This window comes from Humulus lupulus, chromosome 4 (genome assembly GCF_963169125.1).
Source record: "Humulus lupulus chromosome 4, drHumLupu1.1, whole genome shotgun sequence".
In the NCBI taxonomy this organism is placed as follows: Eukaryota; Viridiplantae; Streptophyta; class Magnoliopsida; order Rosales; family Cannabaceae; genus Humulus; species Humulus lupulus.
Window position 1 is genome coordinate 240,437,683 of NC_084796.1, and position 25,487 is coordinate 240,463,169.

A 25,487-nucleotide genomic window follows, 5' to 3' on the forward strand; every position below is an offset into this window, starting at 1 on the left:
GCCATTATAGTATGTGTGACATATGTTTATGATATGTTTTATTTTATGCTACGTTATGAATTTTATGAATATGAGTTATGTGTTAGGTTTTCCTTGCTGGGCATTAGGCTCATTCCTTTATTTTTTTAGTGTGATGCAGGAAACTAGATGCGGAGGCGGAAGGATTCTTGGAAGCTTGGCATGTGTGTTAAGGATGAACGAACTGAGTGGACTGCGTGTCGATCGAGGATGAAGTTATTTATATTTAGTCTTTTAGATCATGTTTTTCCGCATTTAGTTTTTTAAACAATTGAATTAAAGTTTATGTTTTTCTTTTAAACAATGGGTACCCATGCCATATTTTCTATTATTATGTATTTGATACTATATTTCAAGATTTAATAAAGTTAGTTTTATTATTTCTTATGTATCTTTCCCAAAATAGTAGTTATGTATAGTAGATCTAATGGTCCAAGGTCTTAGATATAGTTGGGTCATTACAATTTCATGGATCCATGGTCCCCGCATCACCTTTGAGTAAATCATCTAGAATGTCTCAATTAATTGATTTAATTATCAATTATGATTTTTAAAGTTGACTAGGTCAATTTTGGAAAATTTACAGAGATATGAGATTTAGAGAATAAAAGAGAATCTTTGGGTAAATTTATTAATATTGATAAATTGGTATCAATATAAATAAATAATATTAAATCAAGTTTCAAATTATAATTAGTTAATTTGAATAAGGATTTAATTAATTAATTAAAAAATAAAAAATAATAATAAAAGGTTTTGAATTTAGGCCCAGTTGGGATTTAAATTCAAAACAAAGAGATTGGGCATAAGTCCATTTATGGCAGTTCAAGGCTTTTATTTTTGTTTATTATTTTTAATTAATTTAAATTTAAATAAATCCCATTAAGTGCCTATATAAGGAATATAATATCTAGGATTTTCATAAGGAAGTAAGTCAGTCTCAATTGATTTGGGTAAGTGAAAACCTAGACACTCTAATCATTTCTTAGCCACAATCTCTTCTTCTTTTCTAGATCTCTTTCTCATGTGTTGAGAACTAGCTCACACTAGTTCTAAGTTGATCAAAGGCTTGGTGAGGAAGACTGTGTTGTTGATCTTGTTCAATCTCTTGATAATACTCTGCTACAGAAAGGAATCAAGGGTTAGAGAGATTGAAGGATGGAGTTGTTCAAGTTCCACTGCGTAATGTAAGTGTTTACTTTACTTTGTATTTGTATCAATTTCATAGGAGCATATTCTAGGAATTTGCATGTTTGTTTGATAATATGTAAACTGCATGAAAATAAATAAAGATCCTGCAATGAGTTTTTCCAACAGCTAGTAGTGTTCAATTTCCTTAATTAACTTATGGCCCAAAAGTCATCTATATTATATTAAGGCCCTTAATTACATACTCTGTGACACTTATGCCCTTACAACTTGAACGAATTATTGTTGTTACTCATAACGTACACAATTTCAACAATTGCTCACATAAAATATTCAAATAATAAACATAGTTAAATAGACGCATAGATGTATATTCACATAAAATTATGAAAATACCCCTAATGGTTTACCATATTATGAAAATGCCCCTCAATGTTATAATTACTTAATTGCCCTCACAGGCTAAATTACCAAATATCATGACATGCTTGGACGGATTTTACATTAAGATTGTCTTGGTTTAGTGGGAGTTTGTATTTTGGATGTTATTTCAAGTTGACAAATATTTATGGTTTAATTCTGTAGATAAAGTATGGACTTAAGTTTTGAGTACTCTGAATGTATTCTTTCTATTGATGTTTAAGCATATGGTTAGAAAGACTAAATAATTGATCTCATTAAAGGAGGATCAGTCGGAGATAGGCATGTGTGGATCACATTTGCATGTAATTTCCATGCTATGCATCGTGATTGATCTATATCATTTTGTTGTATTGGTATATGTGACCATTGATGGGTTTAGTCACGCTAAATGTGACGGATGCTGCTTTGATCCTATGTTAGTATAATCAATGGACAAGATTGTTTTAGAAATATCTATATTTATGATAGTAAATTTTGAGCACTCATAAGGTTACACACTATAAGGAACATATGTAGCCTAAGTGGGAGATTGTTGGATTAAAATCCTCTATGTGGGCTCATATGTTTAAGTGTGTATTTCTATCTTAAAGTTGACCCACATAAAGTGATCATTTTGGTAATTGGGTCATTGGGTATTAAAGTGTCATGGGTTAAATGTGTAGATACCTTAAGTGGTATTTTTAATTTATTGAGGGGCTAAATTAGAAATATTAAAAAATAATAAACTATGAGTTTCTATATATTGGTAGTGGTTCCCAAGAAACAAGATATGATTATATTCTCTTCTTCTCCATCAAGAGAGAAAATAAGAGAGAACATTGTCTTGTATTCTTAGAAGATCATTACACAAAGACTATCTCTAATAATGGATTAAGATACGCTTCTGCTATTTATACTATTTTTCTCATTGAATCGTCAAGAGTTTCTTTAGATTTAAGATTTCATGTAAGCACTTGTAGTAACATATTTGTTTATGAAATTGAATATTGAGATTGCATGTTATATGAGTGTTCAAAAATTCTAATAGCTGAAGTCGTAGCAACTGATTTGGCAAGAATGGGAGCCATGAGCATTCCTTATAGAAGCCATAAAGGATCAGAATCAGATGCAACAACCTATCTCACTTGACCATTTTGAAGGGAATAGAATATGCAGCAAGCAAACAAATGACCTTTTTAAAGCAGAGAAATGGACCTTTGAAGAAGGCGTTTTTCTCTATGATGCTGAAGTTGCACTTATAATTTTCTCTCCTAGGGGAAGGCTCTATGAAATTGCAAGTTCTAGGTACGTTCATATATAATCCTCACTTGAATGTTGAAGCCTTTTTTTCTTGTGAAATATTTATGAGATTTTTAATTTATGTACTAGATATTATAATGTGATTATCTATTCCATATTTTTAATTTATGTGCATATTTCTATTATTTTTTAGGTTAGGATGAGTCATGAGTGATGGGGTTATGGTTTTTGTACGAAATCGAGACATATATAGCAGCTAATAGTACTACAACTTCAGCCTTTGAGATCGTCATCAATGAGTTCGATGATATTTCCAGCTGCGTTTTCTCCTTTTTCTTATTCCAATCTTAGCTTGTTATTTTTTTCAATATAGTTTTATGTGTGGTTTTGTTCTTGATTATTTCTTTGTATAAATGTTGCTTAATGTGTTGATAAAAGTAAGAATTGAATGCCTATATAAATATAGGGAGCGACCACAACGCATTCACCTTTTTGACAACACTAGTGCATCTTTTTTATATTTTCAGCACCTGGATAGATGTAATCCCAAATTTTTTATATGACGGTGTACATTGTAGCTATATCTAGAACATCCTACAATTTTTCAAGATATTCCGAATAAATTATGGTACCGAAAATATGGTTCAAACAGCTTGTTGCACACGTGCTTATTTTTTTGTATACGTGTGTAAAAATCAACTGTTTGAACCTTGTTCTTGGCACTGTAAATTATTCAGAATTTCTTGAAAATCCGCAGGGTGTCTTAAATGATTAAAATGTACACTGTCATATAAAAAAATTGGAAAAAAAATTATCGAGATGTATAAAACACAAATTGGTTGCACGAGTGCTGTAAGAAAAGTTGATGGACTGTAGTCATTCCTATAAATATAAATATATATATTGTTGGGCCCAAAATATTCGGCCCGAAAATCCTTTCCTCATTTACCGAATATTCAAAATGGTCCGTTTTGATATGCGGAAGTTCCGAAGGCAGAAGCCATAGGTCAGAGGCTGCCCCGCCTCTGACCTCTCAACGAGAAATTCAAAATTAGTATTTTTTGGAGGGAAATTCGGTTATTATATCCCACCATTCCAAGGTTTGCATGAACTAACTAACCGCTTTACATTTTTTGTCCTATAAATATGAGATTCATAGAAGAGTAAAGGGACCGAACTTTTGACTGACTTAAGCATCGGAGTGTCTTTCTTGCAGGTAACCCCGACGAGTCAAAGACAAACTTTATCACCGGAATAGTGACAAAGCATCATCTACCGTTAGATTGTACCTCCAGATATAGAAAGACAAATTGTTGCTTCAAAAATTGGCGCCGTCTGTGGGAAGCGAAAAACATTTCGGCCTTAGCCACGTCGTCGAATCAAGAAATCAAGAACCCCCTTTTTTACGTCCAAGATCCTCTAAAAACCTTGGAATCATGCCACCAAAAGGCAACGGAATGTCGGGTCCAATCGCACAGAGCGTCCCTCCGGAGAACGTGGGCGATCAGATCGACAGGATGTGTCGCCTGCTGGAGGCGAGCCAGCAGCAGTCCGACGAAGCAATCAAGACATTGACCGAAGCTCAGGCTAGGCTCGAAGCTGAGATTGCTGAGCTGCGTAGATCCGCTGACACCACACGCATTACCCAAGCCAACAACAATCTCGACTCTGGTAGACCCGAAGTTCCAATCGACCGCGTCAGTTTGCCTCAGCAAAACATGAACCTCGGTAGTGAAAGATCCCAAGGTCTCCTGCCACCCTCCGGGGTCGAAGAACGACGAGCCCCACTCTGTGACACACATATGCGGACGGAAGCAGAACCCATCGGATCCGCTCAGCCAACAGCCAAAATCAGGCCTCAACAAACCACACGTCAAGCCACACACGATTCACCCCCTAAAGACCATGTTCCCTCGATCCGGTTCTTAGATAGTTGGAAAGAAGATATGATGAGAGAAATGATGCAGAAGTTCTCAGACGGGCGATCTGTTTACACCACCGAGCATTTGGATCTAGTGTCAAGAACCACTGAGAAATCTCCTTTCTCAGAGTGGATTCAGAATGAGCCTAAGCCCCGGGACTTCATCATCCCTTCCCTGCCTATGTTTAATGGAAAGGGAGATCCGCTAAACCATCTATTCCAATTTCAGCAGAAAATGGCATTAGAAGCTAACAACGAAGCTATTCAATGCAAGGTCTTTTCAACGACTTTCTCCGAACCAGCTTTGTTATGGTTCCGACAGTTAAATCCCGGATCCCTCAACAGTTTTAGTGACCTCCGACGGACTTTTTTACAACAATATAGTGCGAACCGTGAGGCACCAAGAACAATGGCTGACCTCTATCAGATTGAGCAAGGGGAAAATGAACATCCGAAAGCATATTTGCAGCGTTACATTGACCTCGTGCATCAAATCCACGACGTCGATCCAATTACCGCAGCCAATCTCTTCATCAGAAGCTTGCAGGTGGGATCTCTTTTACATGAAAACCTCACCATGACACCACCCTACGACATGGCAGAAGTGCAGACCCGAGCCGAGGGCATCTTCAGGGTTTTGGAATTTCGAGAATGTGCGCAGAAGAAGTCTGCGCTCATCTCTGCTCCACCAACAAATAACCCTCCGCAACCTGCTAGAGATGACAAGAGGAAACGAAACCAAACAGATCACGCGAAGGAAGGAAAAAGGCTAAGACAGGACCGACAGTCACCACGATACCCTTCCTTCGAATGCACCGTCCCGCAAGAAGTCATTTATGAAGAAAATAAAGAAAGACCTATCTGGCGAGAGCCCTATAAAATTACCACTCCTTCTGACAGGAGGGATAAAAGTAGGTATCGCCTCTTCCATAAAGATCACGGCCATACGATCGCTGAATGCCATAACCTGAACAATCAGATCCAAGCCCTCATGAGAAGCAGGAGGCTTACCCAATACATCAAGGAGACAGGCAGACCCGGCACCTCGCGGCATAATCCCGCTTCTACCCCAGCACCACAAGCGTCAGATCCCGTGCACACAGCCTCTGATAGCACTCAGGAGCCTCTTAAGCAAGTCCCTATGATCCACGGGATCGTGGAACTCACTGAGAACCAAGAGCATATCACCGAAATCCATAAGTGGATGGAGGAACGAGTGAAGTGATACAAATCATTAGGCCACACGGTCAATCTTGTCACTTCAGAGGACAGAAGCTATCCAGCCTCTGCAATCACCTTTACTGATGATGACCTGAAAGGCGTGCACCTACCCCATGATGATCCACTCATCATTTCACTACAGGTTGACCATTGCCAGCTGGGCAGAGTTCTAATCGACGAGGGCAATGGGGTCGACATCCTCTTCTGGGAAGCCTTCCAGAAAATGGGGCTAAAGGAGAATCAGATCCGGCCCTCCACCACACCCATTTTGGGATTCAACAGCCAAAGAGTATATCTGAAAGGCGTCGTTCGATTGCCTGTGGTGGCCGCAGAATGCACCCTGCCAGTAGACTTTCTCATTATAGATTCCACCATAAGCTACAACGCCATTATGGGGAGAAATTGGATCCACAGGATGCAAGGGGTAGTCTCAACTTTGCATCAGGTGATGCGGTGTCTATCACCCAACGGGCACTACACCGTCGACATCAAGGGCTTCCAGAAGCAGGCCAAAAAGTGTTTCCTTACCTTGAAAGAAATAAATAGTTCTGGCACTGCCTCCCATAACAACTCCCCTGACAAATAGCAATTACAGCAGGACCTACCAGCATGCCTCAAAGGGATCGATCTAGAGGAAGACCAAGAAAAACCCCTAGTTACACTCGATACCTTAGAACAAATATGTCTAGACAACGCTGACCCATCTAAGACAGTGCTGGTAAGTACCAAGCTCTCTGAAGAAGAAAGATAGACCCTCATACAATTTCTCAAAGCTAGAATGGGAACTTTCGCCTGGTCTCCGCACGACATACCCGGAATAGACCCCTCCGTCATGAATCACAGCCTAAATATTTCAAACAGCTTCCCGCCCGTCAAGCAGAAGCAGAGGAGGTTTGCTCCCGAAGTAAATCAAGTCATACAGGAAGAGGTGCAACGGCTCCTGAGCACAGGGGCAATCGAAGAATGCTTATATCCCAGTTGGCTTGCCAACCCCGTCGTGGTCCCGAAAAATAATGGAAAAAAGAGAGTATGCATAGACTACACAAACTTAAACAAAGCATGTCCCAAAGATAGCTACCCTCTACCGAAAATCGATTAAATGATAGACGCCACAACAGGGTATGAAAGAATGAGCTTCCTCGACGCTTACTCTGGATACAATCAGATCCTCATGAAATCAGAAGATCGGATTCACACGGCTTTCATAACAGAAGGTGGTTTATATTGCTACAAAGTTATGCCCTTCGGTCTAAAGAATGCAGGCGCGACGTACCAAAGGCTGATGCACAAGCTATTTTCCTCATTGCTTGGAAGAAACATGGAGGTTTATATCGACGACATGGTCATCAAATCTAAACAAAGCTCTTCGCATATAGACGATTTGACCGAGTGCTTCGACATTCTTGACACTTATAAAATGAAATTAAACCCCTCCAAATGCGTCTTTGGGGTGTCCTCTGGACAGTTCTTAGGATACGTCGTCAGTCAGAGGGGCATCGAGGTAAACCCAACACAGATTGCGTCCCTCTCAGAAGTCAAAGAACCCTGAACCATTCGAGACAAACAGGCTCTGACGGGCAAAGTAGTAGCATTAAGTCAGTTCATATCACGCATGTCCGACCGATGCCAGCCCTTCTTGCAGTGCATAAAGAAATCCACCAACACCACCTGGGGACCAGAACAAAGAAAAGCATTGGAAGAATTGAAAACTTATTTGAGCTCCCCTCCTATATTGAGCTCCCCCATAGCTAATGAAGATGTATTCTTGTATCTGTCTGTCTCGCAATTCACTGTGACTTCCGTTCTCTTCCGAGAAGAAGCTAATCGTCAGAGGCCAGTGTTCTACTGCAGCAAGATGCTCCTGAACGCTGAAACTCGTTACAGTATGATGGAAAAATTGGCACTCGCACTCCTCACAGCAAAGAAGAAGTTACGACAATATTTTGAAAGCCACACCATCATTGTATATATGGACTATCCACTAAAGCAAGTATTGAGTAAGCCCGATCTCTCTGGAAGGTTATCTAAATGGGAAATTGAACTAGGGACGTATGATATTCATTTCTCACCATGAAAAGCAAAAAAAGGACAAGTACTTGCTGACTTCCTGGTCGAAATTCAATCATTCACCCCAGGCACCCTGCCAGAATTGTTAGAATTAGAAGATCAATGGGTGTGGACGATGCATACTAATGGGGCATCCAATTCCCAAGGAGCTGGTATTGGCATCATATTAGAGGCTCCCTCAAGCCTCAAAATTGAGGAAGCCATTCGTTTAGAGCAATCCACGATGAATAATGAAGCGGAATATGAGGCACTGATCTATGGTTTAGAACTAGCACGAGACATGGGCATCCAGCATCTGAATGTAAAAGGAGACTCACACCTTATGATAGAACAAGTGGCTGGGAATTTCGATACTAAAGCACCCCATTTGGCTAGCCTTCTACAGAAGGTAACTGACTTGCGATCACATTTTCTCCAGTTCGAACTCATACAAGTACCTAGGGAACAAAATCAGAAGGTCGATGCCTTTGCCAAATTAGCCTCTGCAGGAGGTTGCACACGCCAATCCTCCATATCTATTAGCAGATCAAGCAAAGATATTGAAGTCTACTCAACCTCATCAGAACCTGAGTGCTGGATGGATCCAATCATTCGATACTTGTCCACCTCTGAACTCCCACCTAATCCAAACGATGCGAAGCTTTTGCGTCTTCGGGCACAACGTTATTCCATCATCCATGGAGTGCTATACCACAAGTCCTTCGACGACCCTTACCTACGGTGTTTGCGTCCATCGGAAGCTAAAAAACTGCTAGAAGAGATACATGAGGGGACATGCGGAAACCACACAGGGGGACGAAGTCTGGCACACAAGGCACTTACAGCAGGATATTACTGGCCATACATGATGACAGAAGCACGTGACTATGTCAAAAAATGTGACAAGTGCCAACGATTTGCACCCACCATCCATCAACCTGCTCAAACTTTACACTCAATCGTTGCACCTTGGCCTTTCGCAAAATGGGGTATGGATGTGGTGAGCGGACTACCTAAGGCTGCTGGAGGAAGACGTTATGCTCTGGTAGCCACTGATTACTTCACAAAATGGGTTGTGGCAGAACTATACGTCACAGTCAGCAAAACAGACACTATGACCTTCATTTGGAAGCATATCATATGTCAATTTGGGATACCGTGGGAGATAGTCGTGGACAATGGAACCCCATTCCAAAATGCGAAGGTACAAGAACTATGTGACACATACAAGATCAAGTTGAGCTTTGCCTCTGTCACTTACCCACAAGGCAACGGTCAAGCAGAAGCTTCCAACAAAGTTATTTTTGCCAACATTAAGAAGAACCTAGAAGATAAAAAAGGAGCATGGGCAGAAGAACTACCAAAAGTGTTATGGGCATATAGGACAACAAAAAGATCCTCTACGGGTGAATCTCCCTACGCCATGGTATATGGAACGGAGGCTATCATCCCAACAGAAGTGGGCCTGCCTACACTTCGAATAGAGATCGCATCTGATCAAACAATAAACAACATTCAACTACTGCACAACCTAGACCTTCTGGAAGAAGTACGTACGGTAGCACAATTATGACTGGAAAATTATCAAAAGGCTGCAGAACGTTACTACAACAAAAGAGTCTACTCACGCACATTTCGGGAAGGTGATTGGGTTCTGCGCAAGGTCACAGGCAATAAGAAGAAGCTAGAACCTAATTGGGAAGGGCCTTTTGAAATCATAAAAGTACTAGGAATATGGTCTTACACCCTAAAGAATGTACGTAGTGGGAAAAGCGTACCCCGTACTTGGAATTGAATGTCTTTGAAACAATATTATTGTTAATAGTTGTACTGTGCAATTCAAAAGTAATACAACAACTTTCCCTTTTTTCACATTATTTTAAATTTCTCTTGTACATTCAATTTCTTGGCATTATTCTCCATGACATGACACTAAGCCAGACACGTGACAATTAACATTTCACTTGAAAGGTCCTCTCAAATATATCCCCACCTACCCTTATTAAAAACAACATTATTCATGTGCACTCAAAAACCACCTACCACAATGGCTATAAATAAGTAATTATCTGAATGCTTGCAGTTATCAGCCTCCCATAGCAGTACACCATATGTCTTTGGTCTCAATATAAACGTTACCCACACCTACAACAAAAAATAAGCTTTCCAACAAACAAAAAACAATAATAATGCACGGTGAGGTGCTGAATCTCACCCCACACATTGACATCGGACTGAATCTCAGCGGATCAAGGCAGCAAGGCCACTACACACAATCTGCGTACACGATCCTACTGCCTCTGCCATTTCAATCGATATTGTGCTGCGTTCTAATCTGAATTGACTAAGCTTACAGGGAGCTACAGCCATCCATTTCGCAGTCTAATCTGCCCTGACTATGTCGATCTGGCCGTCCAACAAGGGTGCACTGTATACCCTACCCTCTTACCCGAATAAGAGGAGCACCTCCTGCTGTTTACTCTGCCTTGACTATCACAGCAGAACCATCAGCTGTCACACTTCGGATTCGTCACCAGTACACACTAACTGGTTTGGCAATCCAAGGCTAGGAGGAACTTTTCCTGCAGTCGCACCCATATACTACACAATGGGTGCCTCTGACAGAATACAAAGACAGCCCAAACAAGCCATCACTATACTACACGGTATGGGTGCATTGGAAAGATATCTACCTCGCGATATTAACCACTTTGCCTCTGCCTCGACACCCAATTCTACGCTTCGTTCCCCGCGTTCGGCCTGAATCACCTTAACCCCTCTGCCCATATAGGAAAGTATCAGCCATACTCTTTCATACACACCAGAGGTCGAACCCGCTCCAATCAGACCTTTACACAACTCCCTAAGCGTAAGAAAGTCTAACACTCAACAATAGTGACGGCGTCGCAGAAGTACAATACTCTTAACACTATAACCCAATTTGGCAGATGCTAAGCACGAGCACACATATTTGCTCAATTACTTTTTCAATAAACAAAAAGTGAAATATTTGTACTTCGCACAATCAGAAGGCCACGTGTAATAAAAAATGGCAATAAATCAGAAGTTGTTATTTATAAATTATGTTACATTAACGACAATATTAGTTTCTGATTCCATAATTGATCTATTCTCTATATACAAATATTCTCTTGCCCATGTTTAGTCCCATTCAATACGACGCATATACTCTGCCATCACACTTTCTAGCTTCGGATGACCTAACCCATAGCGTTCACACGATATGTAGTACGGGATGCCACTTCTGATTAGTTCCTCCATCGCCCACATTGAGTAAAGCCACTGTGGGTTATCAGATTCGCCTCAAAAAGGGAACCTTCGTCCACTCACGATGCTCACCTGCAACAAAAATGTTGTCAGCTCCAACCCGTCACCAAAACACCAAGACGAATCGTTTACACAACACTTAACGGGGCATTCTCCCCCACCATCTGTATGATCTTTCACTGTATCTCACACGCAATGGCCTAAAGGGTCTATGAAGCTTCTGATCCGAATAAACCATCTGACTCTCACCTGTCGTCATACCTTCGATTATGTTTCAAACGAAAAAGAACACATCCAATAACACACCAAGACAACCGACATGAAACAAAGCTCAACTTGTATTGATAATTTTCTCTATTACAATTGTCTACATACTAACGGCCAAAAGAGACCAAAGAATGCATATACAAGAATTAATACAAAACAAAACATAACAAAACTTAACAAAATGATAGTGTGTCATTCATTCTACGGGACCTCTTTCACCATCTGGCTTGGCCTCTGCAACTGGCACGGATTCTATTGCCTTCTGTTCAGAAGCTTCATCGACAACACCATCTTCAACAGCTTCTCCGTTGGCATTATACATCGACCCCAACGCGTCGCTCCTCAACTTCAACTTCTCAAGATGACACGCCGGATAGGAAATCTGCAGATCCTCGAGTTCATTCAAATACTCGTCGACATTATACTCTCCTATTTTCACATCGACGCTTTTACAATACATCTCAAGTTTTGCCCATTTCTCCTCTGGGGTCTGCTTCTTATTGCGTAATGCCAGATCAAGGTACTTCGCATTATCTACCTCAGCCACCCTCACAAATTTGCGTTTGGTGATCTCACGATCTCGGATGCGCTGCCTTGTGGCTTCAATCGCCGCCTCTTCTGCCCTCTGCAAAAGTAAAAACGTTATGAAATCAACACACATGCCTTATGGACCCATTAATTTTCCAATACATTAATAACTAAAGAAGAGTCACATACCTCAGCCATCTCCTCCAACTGCTTCTTGGCTTCGGTCACCACCTCTTCTGCTTCCATCAACTTCTTCCCTAGATGAAGTTCAATCTCCAACTTCTGCTTCTTGGCATCCGCCGTGTTAGCCTCATGCTCATCTGACTTTCGCTGCAGTTCTTTCTTCTCTTTTTCTAGGATCTCTTTATCCGTCTGCAACAACACTATATCCTCATCAAAGTCATTTATCATACTGCTAAGCTTCTCCATGCGGGCTTCATGCTGTACGCAGACTTGATTTTTCTCCTTCCATTTATTGGTCATATCCACCAAGTCAGCTTTCATTTTGTCTCGCTCTACTTCGAGTCTGACAGTGCCTACCAGCTTCTCCTCTGTGGCAGCCACCTTCTTTTTAGCCTCTGCCAGCTCTGCCTCTAACTTCTTGATGGCTTCCACAAGCACATCTCAATTTGCTTCAGCCATCATTCTCCCCGCCCGCTCCTCTTCTAACTTCACCGTCTGCTCCGCCAGTTTAGCGCCATTCTGTTCAGCCACCGCATATTCTCGCCTTGCAGCAGAAGCACATACATAACTCTGTGACACGTCAATTACGCTTATCAAAAATAACATTACACACATATCACATGATAATAAAAGGCCCGAATCTTTAACCAGCTCACCATCCAAATGTGGTCCGATACTTGCTGCAGCAAATCACCCTGCCCACTCAACGATCTAATTGCTTCTGTAGGAAGATGGGGTCTGCTTATGCGTAGCATTTCCTCCATCACTTCCGTAGACACAGAAGGACCATATTCCAACACTACTCCTGATCTGTCATTTGCTTCTCCCCCTGCTAATGCAGCAGTAGAAGCAACGGGGGCAGCCGGCTTCCCACCTTCTGCTAACGTCGACGCCATAACACTGTCAGACGCCAATGCAATTGTTCCCACTCCAGAAGAATATGTCTTGGAAGGGCGTACAAGTAAGTTATCATCTTCACCCAAATCGCTTGGAAGGTACACCGGCGTCTGCACAGCGAAAGACGTTAGCTGCTCCAAGAAAGCACTAGGGGACTCAAAAGTACTAGTACCCTTCGGAGACACAACAATGACATCTCCTGGATGAGACTCAGAAGCAACAAGTGGTAATAAGGAAACGTCAACACTGAGAGTATCAACACCTGTTACTTCGGCAGCCCCTGATTCCTGACATCTAGGGGCAGTTTCAGACACGGCGGTCATACTTGGCTCAACCGGCAGAGGAGGGGTGTTCATAAACTCAAAACCCCCTCCGAAAGCATCCTCTAGAAGCCTGTTCTTACGAGAGGTAAAAAAAGGGTGTCTCCCCTCTGACCCATGCTTACGGCCAGTATCAGACCCTCCAGCCAAAGTAGAAGCAGAGGGTAATGCCTCTGACGACTTCATACAGACGACAGGAGACGTTGCCTCAATTGGTAAGCCACCCTGCACACCATCTCCAGTCGCCGCTTCTGATGATTTAGTCGGAGAAGAAGAAACACCCGCTGCATGAGCCACCCCTTCTGTGCCTGCTTCCAAGGAAGACCCAATTACATGTGAGGTAGAAGACGCCCCAGGTAAAGATCCAGCGGGGGCAGATCCTCGTGGCTTCTTGTACAACGTTAGAGCCTAGCCTGTTGGCAACTTTCCTGGGGTAAGTTTGGGGATTGCAAGGGGAGATCCTTGAGCAGTGGAGACAGAACCCTTTGGGATCCGAAGCTTGGACGAAATGCACTTCCCATCGTTCGAATCTTCACCAGAGGATTCCTCACGCTCCTTTATTTTTCCTAAGGCGTTCGTAGGCAGAGGCACTTGTTGAAGAGGCTGAACTTGGAGAGCGCCAGAAGGCGTGGACGATCACCCTTGAATACGGGAAGATCTACGTGATAAGCCAGACTTATCAGGGGACTATTCTGCAGCAGAAGCTAAACCAGAACCCTCTTTCTTTTTACCATCTGGGACCCCTTGACGTTTGGCACATGCGGCGTAGGTCTCAGAACACACCCTTTCACACTCGGTCTTCGACAGTGACAGAGTTGAAGAAGTAGGAGGAGATTTCTTCATAAAATTTCCCAGCTGCTTCGCACATGTTGCTGTAATTTTGCTAAGGGTCATGTCACCCTTCTGCGATCTAACTCACACGGCGCCAGGATCGACTCGATCCACAAAGCAAAGCCGAGTCATAATTTGCATACAGTAGGGGTTCAGCAGACCCCTGATACTAATGGCATTCTCCTTAGACTCATGTAGAAGCCCCTTCTACGTTAGCATGCTCTGCCGTTCAGGACTCATGTTAACCTGAGGCCAAGAAAAATCTGATACAAGGAAGCAACACAGTAATATACAGAGCTAAACTAACAGATAATCATCCAGATATGATTAATTCACATTAAAAGCAATAAGGAACAAAATGATAAATGTAACTCACCTTTTATAAACACCCTGACCAAAGGAAAAATTTCTTGAGGCAGGAATTCAGGATACTACGCTCCTCCAACAGCGAAGAAGTATTTATCCCAATTTCGATGGGAGCTATCGAAATCGGTAAAGATTGTCCGATCCTTTTTGGGAGAGAGGTAGAAGGTTTTCAAAGGTTTTCCCTCTATCACCTTGTTCGTGGACTTGGTAAAGCACGCGTAAATTTCGTCTGACTGAATGTTGACATTCCTGAGGCTCCCTATCATCTGAGCTCCGACTATTGATTGAATAGCATTTGGGAGAAATTGAGAAATGTGAGCTCCAGAATTTGAAATTATCTGAACTAGCAGAGCAGGAAGAAGGAAGCGGAGCCATTCGATATGTCTCAAACTCATGACGATTTCGGAGGGCTTGACTACGTCCTTGAATCGCCATTCTCGAAGCTCAGCATCTGAAAGCATCCTCACCGTGACATTGTCAGGAATGTCGAACGATTTGCGTATGCGTTCATATGCATTCTTGTATCCTTCACGATCCAAGGGTTCGGGAGATGAACGAGAAGACATGATTATGCAGGTTAATATGATCGTTGTAGGATTTAACAAATGGGTGTCTTTAGGGTTTCTTCCTCAGAGTTTTTTTCTGGAAGGTTTAGAATAAAGTTTGAGAATTTGAATGAAAATTATTTTGAAATAAAACTATTTAAATGAGAGGTAATATTCTAAACCAAACGTTTCACTCGGTAACTGTGTTTGCATTAAGTGTAGCTTGTCAGGAGATCAAATGATCATGTACCTACGAATTGCCTCGATCTACAGAGAATGACAGCTTTAGGCAAAAATTTTGGCATTGAAGAGTCGGCCCAAGATTTGAGTAGATTAACATGCCTCGCCTGTTCGAAGCTTGGGCCAGGGGGCATCTGTTGGGCCCAAAATATTCGGCCCGAAAATCCTTTCCTCATTTACCGAATATTCAAAACGGTCCGTTTTGATATGCAGAAGTCATAGGTCAGAGGCTGCCCCGCCTCTAACCTCTGAACGAGAAATTCAAAATTAGTTTTTTTTGGAGGGAAATTCGGTTATTTTTTCCCACCATTCCAAGGTTTGCATGAACTAACTAACCGCTTTACATTTTTTGTTCTATAAATATGAGATTCATAGAAGAGTAAAGGGATCGAACTTTTGACTGACTTAAGCATCGGAGTGTCTTTCTTGCAGGTAACCCCGACGAGTCAAAGACAAACTTTATCACCGGAATAGTGACAAAGCATCATCTACCGTTGGATTGTACCTCCAGATATAGAAAGACAAATTGTTGCTTCAACATATATATATATATATATGTTTCTTTCAATAAGAATATTGCTTTCTAATGATTATCTAAGGTGAGCAACAAACTAAAGGAATTGTATGTATCAAAAAGTGAAGTTCTTAGGATAGAAAAGATAGGTCACTTTCATGAATAGAAAATTCTTGAACTTGGTTTCAACAGATTACAGGGTAAGGTAAGATTTTCAATTGCTTAGATATCCTTCAAACTTTATGTCATTGTGTTTGCATCAATGTGTATGTTTATATTGTTGATTTTTATTAAAGGGTTTGTGTTAGGTCTAAATGTTGGGTGGTTAATTCAGGTGTTTGAATATTTGGGACTTTGAAATTTTTTACAAGAGTTGTGGCGGGGAAGAATCGTATCAAGGTAATTAATTTATGGGGTTGAAATGCATCAAGAAAATTGTCTTGCAAAGTAATTAATTAAACTCTATGAAAGGATTTGAGGTATGTCTTCTAGATTTGTGGAATATCTTATTTCTAATTGCGAAACCATTTTTCTCGAATAAACATGTAGTTTTGTTGTATAATTGAGAATTAAACTTTGTTTCCATTGTGCTCACTATTTCAGGAATGTGTTGCTCTAGAAGACTTGAGCCACAATGGGATTCAAAAAAACATGGAAATAGTACTTTGTGCGTTATTTTATCCAATTCACGAGACATAAGACTTGGACTTCTTGCCTCTTTTACTTAGACGAAGAATGTGAAACCATGTTATGGAAAAATATATTTAGGTTTACATGTTATTATTATGAATTTTGGCTTTGAAAAATTTACTATGAGCTAGGTTGCTCCAAAATACTTTCGCAATATGGTTTTGTTTACTTTACTCTTTATTGTGTTGTAAAAGATTATCCGTATAGTTTATGTAACCGGTTACCCTTAAGATGATAATAGATTACTATGACTGTAACCGGTTACCCATAATATAGGTAAATGGTTACTCCTAGATGGCTTGATGGTAACTGGAACTCATAATATAGGTAATTGGTTACTCCTAAGATGATATCAAATTACTTTAATAGCAACTGGTTACCCATAATATAGGTAACTGGTTACTCTGATGGGAATATCTAAATTTGAAAAAAAAAAATTGATATGAAAACATGAAGGTAACCAGTTACCTAAGGTAACTAGAACTCATAATATAGGTAATTGGCTACTCCTAAGATGGTATCAAATTACTATGATGGTAACTGGAACTCATAATATAGGTAATTGGTTACTCCTAAGATGGCATCAAATTACTTTAATAGTAACCAGTTACCCATATGGGTAACTGTTTACTCTGATGGGAACATCTAGATTAAAAAAAAAAACAGATATGAAAACATGAAGGTAACCAGTTACTTGACCCTGACATTAAAAAAAATCATGAGCAAAAAGAAACGTAAACAAAAAAGTTGAAAAAAAAATGATTTGAAAAAAATATGCATATAGTAAAAAGAGCGAAAAAAATAAGTATAGCATAAAAAAATAATAGTAATTATACAATATTAAAATATACGTGAAAATACAAATGTATTCTTAATTAAATAAATTAAAATAATAAATTAATTTTTAAAACAATTAAATAAAATTACAAAACTCACCCTCAAATCAAAGTAAACATAACTATCATTAAAAATATGCCATAATCAATTTTTTTTCTTTTGCAAATTTATAGGAAAATAAATCCCATAAACATTAACTTCCAAGTAAAAAAAAAATCATAAAAAGGTAAAAAAGTTAAACCCCATAAAAAAAATTTTAAAATAAAAAAAAATCATATTTATGTAATTTCCACATAAAATTTACTCAAACAAAATTCAAAAATATATAAATAAATAAGCTTTTGGTCTAAACTATGATAGAGAGCAAATAATATAAATCTTAAAATTCATTCAAGACAAAGATATATAAGTTTTTATGAAATTATAATCACATATTACTATTTTAATAAATAATTAATTCAATATTTCTATTAAGAAATAATATTTAAATTTCAAAATAAAAAAATAGAAATAAAAACTTTTACACTCATAACTTGTGGAAACCTCCCAAGTGACTAAAATAGAAATTATACTATTTTGGATCATGTGTTTGTGATAATTACTTATTTGAACTTTGCCTTTTGACAAATTATTTTTTGGACCTTATGATTAATATAATAGTTCAAATAGACATTTCAACCCGATTTTTATCAATATTTTTTTTAACTAAAATCACAAATAATTCATCAAACTAACAATTCATAACAAAATCGCAATCATCCACCTAACAACTATATTAATTATATTTAATTTTTTGTTTACCAAAATCAATTTTACTAATCTATTTGAACATATAGTCCAAAAAAAAAAAAGTAGAAACCCTAAGAGTATACAATAGACTTAACCATTAAAAAATCTTATATTCATATATACATATAATGAATGGGTTCAAATGGAGCCCACAAGAACATGGACATATATACAAACTGCTAACCCCCACTTGCTCAGCTGAACTCAACTGTGACCTTAAACCTCACTCGAGGTCCCCACACCCACCCAAATGTATTTGTAAAATTTGGTGAGAGCATGCAACTTGCAAGGCTGACCAGACCCCACAAGACCATATATTGTACTCTCTACAACTGAAAGAAAAAAAAAAAGTAGGTCTCCCATGTTCATTTTCCCAGTCTTCACATGATGCCCCCCCCAAACACTCCCAAACTAAGGTATTATTATATATAAAATTCATGCAATAAACACACACCACATGAAAAAGAATAAAAAAATGATAATAAAGAGTATATATAACATTTAAGTCGGTTTCTTTTAGACCATTTTTAAATGTATTTTTTATGTACATAACGGCATGGGGCATGAATTTTGAGACCCCACCCTAACCCTAGCCCTAACCCCACCTATAAATATATATGTGTGTGAAATTTTTATATTTGGTAAATTCATTTATTTGTATCTTTCCAAACAGAAGAGGTTCTCATTTGGAGGTTTCTGCCACTGAAAAGTGCATTAACGGCCATTGATAGCTATTTTTATTTATGAACATCCAATAGAATGAGACTATAAATGATATAAAGTTTAGTATTGACCAAAGAAACTATTCTCTCTTTTTTTTTATATAAAAAAAAAATGTAATCGGAGGGTAGCTTGGATTGACATGAAATTGGATAAAAACGCGTAAATTGTTTCTAAATGAATTGAACCCTTCAAAGACGTTTTGATGAAAAAGACTTGCCTTATTATTGACTCAAAAAACACTTTCTTTCAACTTGGTTATCTTTAGACAACTAAGCAAACTATCTCAATGTGTGAAAATGTGGCATTCATAGATTGAAACTAGGTGTTTTGACATGTGAATGTCATTTTGGTCCTTGTATAATCTCTTTCATGTGAATAGCAATTTTTTCCTACGCGTATATATATATAACGTACTATGTTTGTTTAATTTTAAAATTATAAATTTATAACATAAATGTATTAAAAAATTAAGAAAAAATATTGTCTATAATTTTAATAAAAATCGATTCATTTTTTTAATATATAATGAATTACAATTCTATACCAACACAACATTGATATAAATATATATTTGCATGGTTACATGAGATATATATAAATTACAATAATATTTAAAAAGAAATTAATAATAGAATAAAATAATAATAGAAAAAGTCAAAGTCACAGTGTCGAGTAGTTTACATGCATCAACTATTTTTAGTTTCTAATGTAACTTGCAATGTCTTTTGGTGAATTTGATAAAGAGTTTCAATCACTTAATAAATAATAAACTATCACACAAATTTATAAGATAAAAAAATGATATATATGACTTTTATTATTTTTAAATAAATATGATATAATTATTTAAATTACAATAAAATATCTTTAAAATATCATATTTTAATTAATTTATTTATTTACTTTTGTTGAAGTTTGTTTGTCTTAGTTTTTGAATTTGACAGTCACAACACAAGAGATTATATATTATATGTTTAATATAATTTTAATAGTATACATAGATTTTAAATTAAATTTAAGTTTGTTGCTAGTTTTTTTTTTAAGAAGTTTGTTTCTTGTTGATAGTATATTATATTATGTTATATGTTTAATATGATATTATTCTAATACGTGAAGTTTAAGTTTAATTAAATTTTATTTAAAATATAAAACATATGATTTTATTATTTTTAAATAATTGTCATTTTAAAATATCTAAAAATATCATATTTTAATTTATTTAATTTTTTATTTATTTAATTTAAGTTAAGTTTAAATTTTGTTAAATTTATTTATTATTATTTATTTTATTTGTTAAATTTTGTTTACAATCTACAACTAAATATAAAAATATTTTATTATATATAAAAATATTTCGTTAAAGCTATAAAAAAATAAAAACATGTTAAAACAAAAAATGTTCGTCACTCTTATTATATAGAAGACATATTTAAATACACAGCTAGATATTTAGAAACATGAATTGTCTCCTAGGAGGAAAAAGTAAGCCACCTTTGCAAATTCTAAGTGTGAAGAGCCCACCTATTTATAAATATGATGCCTTGCATCATTACTACCTTGACATCTTAATACAATTATTATTCGTCATAAGCAGAACTAATTTTAGAACGATGCTAAATATGTTTTAATTTGACTAATTTTCGTTCTATTTTTCATGTTATATTTTGTGTACCCAATAAATTGTAAGTAAAATTTGTCTTTATTTCAAATATATTGATGTCCTCGCGTGGGAAAATACTAATTTTCTCATAGGAGGCACATATATTAGTTTATGATAACATTATTTTTACGGATTGAAATATTTTTTCTGAATTTTATTTTTTATATTTCTACATTTATGTATTTATTTATTTATCATTTTAAACTTCAACTATATCATTTTTGCAATTATTATAATACTTTTTCACATATACACCTAATATGCCTAGTAAAAAAAAATTAGATCATTTTGCTATAGTTGATAAAATTGAGACATTTTTTGTTATGCCATCTCATTATATGGAGTAATTTTCCTCCAGAGTCCATACCCCAATAGCTTCATAAAATTATGAGTTTATACATTTTTGGACCCTGTGTTTTTTCTCATTATCTGTTTGAACCCTGTATTTTAATAAATTACTTTTAGGACCCTGTGTTTTGTAAAATAGTTAAAATAGAACCCTAAACTCGATTTTGGTTAATATTTTTTCAACTAAAATCACAAATAATTTACCAAACTAATAATTCAAAACAAAAATAAAACAATTCTGCTTAAAAACTGTGTTGTTATATTTAATTTTTTCTTCATCAAAATTGAATTTATGGTTCTATTTTAATCATTTTATAAAACATAGAGTCAAAAAAATTATTTGTCAAAACACATAATCCAAACAAGTAATGAGACAAAACACAGAATCCAACAAAGTATAAACCCTAAAATTATTTTCCAACACAAATATTATTAGAAAATATGGCAAAATCCAATTGCGTATAAGAAAAAAAAACTATTGACTTCATTCGGTTTTCCAATAATATTATCTATATTTTGGTTAAAATTGCGTGATAAAATGGGACTTAATTACGATGATGGAGTCTTAGCAAAAAAATAATAATAACACTGCGATGGAGGGTTTGGCAAAATCATCATCCTATTTTTTTCCCTGAAAGGGAAGAGCAATCCTTGTTTTCTTTTCTTTTTTTTTTTAAGACAAAATCCTTCTGACAATATATCTAGCCTAGCAGCATAGATTCTCTTTACAATAATACAAAAACAAAATCATTTTGGTTATTATATATACATTGTCAGTCAAAGATTGCTGCTTGTTTCAATCTTTTTTATTGTCCTTTTGCTATTTGTTTTATGGTTATCTTTATTTACTATTTAACTGCTGCTTGTGTCAATCTTTTGTCCTTTTGAAACTTGTTTTATGTTTCATCTTTGATGAGGTTAGATTTAAGAAAAACAATAAAAAAAAAATGAGATGAGTATATGATGTTAAGAGAAGGCCCATAATATAAATTTCAACTCAATACTATTTTCTCTTACAATCATAAAATCATATCAATAAATGCTCATGTGAACAACAGTTGTGTTTGTAACATTTTTTTGATCCAGAATCATGTTCTGTTGTAAAACAAGCAAAGAATGGAAAGGGCTGGGGAGTATTAAAAATTTGACTCGTGTGATGATCATAACTGGATTTCATCATCACTAATTCCCTTTTTGCTTCTTTTTTTGTAACAAAAAATAAATAACTAAAAATAAGGAGCATAAAAATTTTCAAATTAAGTAATTGAAGTTAGTCCTTCCGCCAGATTAATTGTCAGCAGAGCTCATGAATCCCATTCTGAGTTTCCAAAATTGGACTGGTGGAGTAGATGTTGAGCCCTCGGGTTCGTCCCGGCGCCCCGCCTTTCAGGGATGAAACATCTATGACAATCCTGCTCAACCAAAATAATCAAGTCAGTAATTAAACCATTACTTTTTACCAACCAGATGATGAAGAAACTTACAGGTCCTTGGATCCTTTTCCCAGTTCAGCAGTTCTGCTTCTTATGATGATTTTCTGGTCGATTTTCAAGATCGCATGATCCTCAGGTAGATCAACCCATACAGGTGCTGAATAAGAATTACAACACCTTTTAGTTTCAAAGTTCATCATAGCAATAACCAGAGTAAGTAAAAACAAAAAGCCTCAGCTTAATCTTCATACCAGTTTCAGGGGAACCATTCTCACTTTTGTCAAGTCCCAAGAGTTTCTACACCAAATTAAACAGTTATTTATAATATTTGTTTGAAGTTTCCAAAAGAACTTCAATAACCAGTCTCATTGAAAAGATACCTTGAGACTTTGGTAACACTCTTCAAGATCATCATTGTACAAAATATGATCAAAGATGCCTGATGATTGACCTTGCTCAATTTCAGCCTTAGCATTTCTGAGTCTCTTTAGAACCTGTTCCTCTGTTTCGGTTCCCCTGCAAAATAGAAAATACTCCATGTTGGAACAAAAGGGAAAATTTGGGGAACAAATTATAACCAAAATAGGCAGCTCTAACTCTACCGTGCTCGAAGCCTCTTCTCAAGCTCTTCCATTGAAGGTGGACATACAAAAACAAATATGGCTTCAATGGAACTAGCCTTCACAGATCTTGCCCCTTGAACATCAATGTCCAGAATGCATCTCTACATCCAATGGAAACAATCCATTTCAATTTCATAGACAGATAAACCATGACTGTCTCAAGTTTTGGTCAACAAAAAGTCATATCAGAAAAGTCCCAACTTTTTCAAAGCACATAGGAAAAGGGTATTAGATGTTAACCTTTCCATCATCTGCTACCACTTCAACTGCTTCAACACTTGTTCCATAGAGATTTCCATGGACAGAAGCAAACTCAAGGAACTTCCCATCTTGGATTTCTTTCTCCATGACACTTCGCTCTGTGAAATGGTAGTGAACTCCATCTTTCTCCATGCCCCTTGAAGCACGGGTTGTATGACTCACAGAGAACCCAAACATGGATGGGAACTCTTTCATGAGCATGGATATAAGTGTGCCTTTACCTACTCCAGAAGGACCACTAATAACAACAGGCTTCTCAGCTTTACCCTTGACACCCTTACTCCAAGCAACAACCTCAGTCCCCAAAATTTTCTTCTGCTGCCTAACATATGGGGTATCCACCTAAACCATTTAAATAAAATGGAATAGTTTGTCAGAAACCAATAAATAACTAAAATTTCCACATCAAAAGGGGTTTTAAGTTAGTTATTCTGCTTCTTCATGTTACTTGAGTAATTTATCTTGTATCATATCTTTAGAGTCTCAACTCTCAACAATACCAACCTCAAGAAACCATGCAAAATCATCTGGTGTGGAACCTTTCTTAATTCCCAAAATTCGGTCTTCATTCAAAAGCACAGCTGAAAAGCCTTTACTGGGTTTAGGCGCTGTCCCCAAAACAGTAGGGTATACCCTACAAAAAATTTCAGAGAATTAGTATCGTAAACTTACTTAAGAGTAAAAAGGAGCTCTGAGTCCAAATCTCTAAAAGCTCACCATTCACCACTAGACTGGTCAAATATCTGAACCCCAATTTCTAATGTTGACTCATTAGAGGATCCACCAATCACATACTGTTAAAAAAAAAAAACATAACACAAACATATAAGATTCCGTACAATATTCCATCACCAAATTAATTGACCTGGTAAAACTACCATATAAAAACAGGACATTGTATTATAATACTATATCACCAAGTTTGATTATCATACAGTTTTGTTGCCAACAACAATGGTCATCGCATCACAGCCGTTCGATTTTAGGTCGAACCCGTTTGAAAATCCCTTCTGGACCTCATCAAGAAAAAAAGCTGGCGCTTCTCCCTATGACAGCCACAACCCAATACAGATCAGAACACAACAAATAAACCCTTTTGATCCATTCCTCAAGTGATCACACTAAAGATGAACGTTGTTAACTCACCATGGATATGGAGAAATCTATTCCTTCAATCTATGTAGGTTGAGCTACCTGTTCAATAAAGATCTCAAACGGTGAGAGCCAATCCATATTTTCTGGATCTACAAGTTTAAAGATGGACATGACAAAGAGTATTGACAAGAGAATGAGACCACAAAATACAACATTCCAACAAGAGAAAAGCCAAAATAGGTTCCATGAATCAAAATCCAGATGCTTATTTCACCTCCTCAATGAGCAAAACACAGAAACATACAAACAATACAAGAACAATTTGGACTTTCCTCCAAAACCCTTATGGACCCAACATCTAACACAATGTAAAGGAAATTATTTTACAAAAAGAAAAGATGGATCAGCAGCAAACTGGAGAGCAGAAAATTAGCAAAGAGAATAAGACAGACCCATATACCTTTTAATACGTAAAAACACAAAAAAGAAAACTCTCTATTGAGAATAAGATATTTAACAAAACCCCAAGTGAGGATTCAGAGAGCACTTGTTTGTTTTTGAAGCTTTTCTTTTTCTGGGTGGCTTTTTCCTCAACCTGGTTTCTCAGGGTTGAGGTCAAGAATCAAAGAAGAACAAACTCAGGATGAAAAATCCTAGAGAAAAAGTTACGAGCAACGTTGAGAAACGTTCTCATATTTGTAGGAAAGAGAAAGAGCCTATGAAAGAGAAACAAAAGTTTTCTAGAGTCGAATTCACGAACCAAGAAGACCGGCTTTCGTTTTCTCGTAAGGCCGTGCTTATGAAGTTTCTACCCTACTTTCTATTTTATTTATTTCGCTATTTAAATACCTTTTTTCATTTTTATTTTTTTTTAGATTTTAAGGGGATGGGGATAGAGGGCGAAATTTCTTTTTTTTTAATTGTCGGAAAATTTCTTTTAATCGTGAAGGCAACGAAATTAATATTTTTAATTGACTAAGAGAGTGACACGTGTATAATAGTACGATAATTGGTTGACACGTAGGAAGGATT

General features: G+C 37.2%; 2 protein-coding genes across 3 annotated transcripts; one reads left to right on the forward strand and one right to left on the reverse strand.

Moving 5' to 3' along the window:
• Positions 1 to 4,286: 4,286 nt before the first annotated feature.
• Positions 4,287 to 5,975, forward strand: LOC133833069 (uncharacterized). The gene has a single exon (XM_062263326.1). It carries the CDS (start codon positions 4,287 to 4,289, stop codon positions 5,973 to 5,975), a length of 1,689 nt encoding a protein of 562 aa, XP_062119310.1.
• Positions 5,976 to 22,004: 16,029 nt separating this feature from the next.
• LOC133831408 (guanylate kinase 2-like) lies at positions 22,005 to 25,234 on the reverse strand. 2 transcript variants are annotated; one of them, XM_062261683.1, is made up of 11 exons: positions 25,216 to 25,234; positions 24,507 to 24,554; positions 24,296 to 24,406; positions 24,078 to 24,154; positions 23,865 to 23,994; positions 23,340 to 23,702; positions 23,079 to 23,200; positions 22,857 to 22,992; positions 22,728 to 22,773; positions 22,528 to 22,633; positions 22,005 to 22,455 (listed from the first exon to the last, which is right to left on the reverse strand). In XM_062261683.1, exons 2-11 carry the CDS (start codon positions 24,507 to 24,509, stop codon positions 22,338 to 22,340), a joined length of 1,212 nt encoding a protein of 403 aa, XP_062117667.1. In that variant the 5' UTR covers positions 24,510 to 24,554; positions 25,216 to 25,234; the 3' UTR covers positions 22,005 to 22,337. The 2 variants fall into 2 exon arrangements, with proteins under 2 accessions (XP_062117667.1, XP_062117666.1); XM_062261682.1 differs by lacking the exon at positions 25,216 to 25,234 and adding an exon at positions 24,916 to 25,209.
• Positions 25,235 to 25,487: the final 253 nt, after the last annotated feature.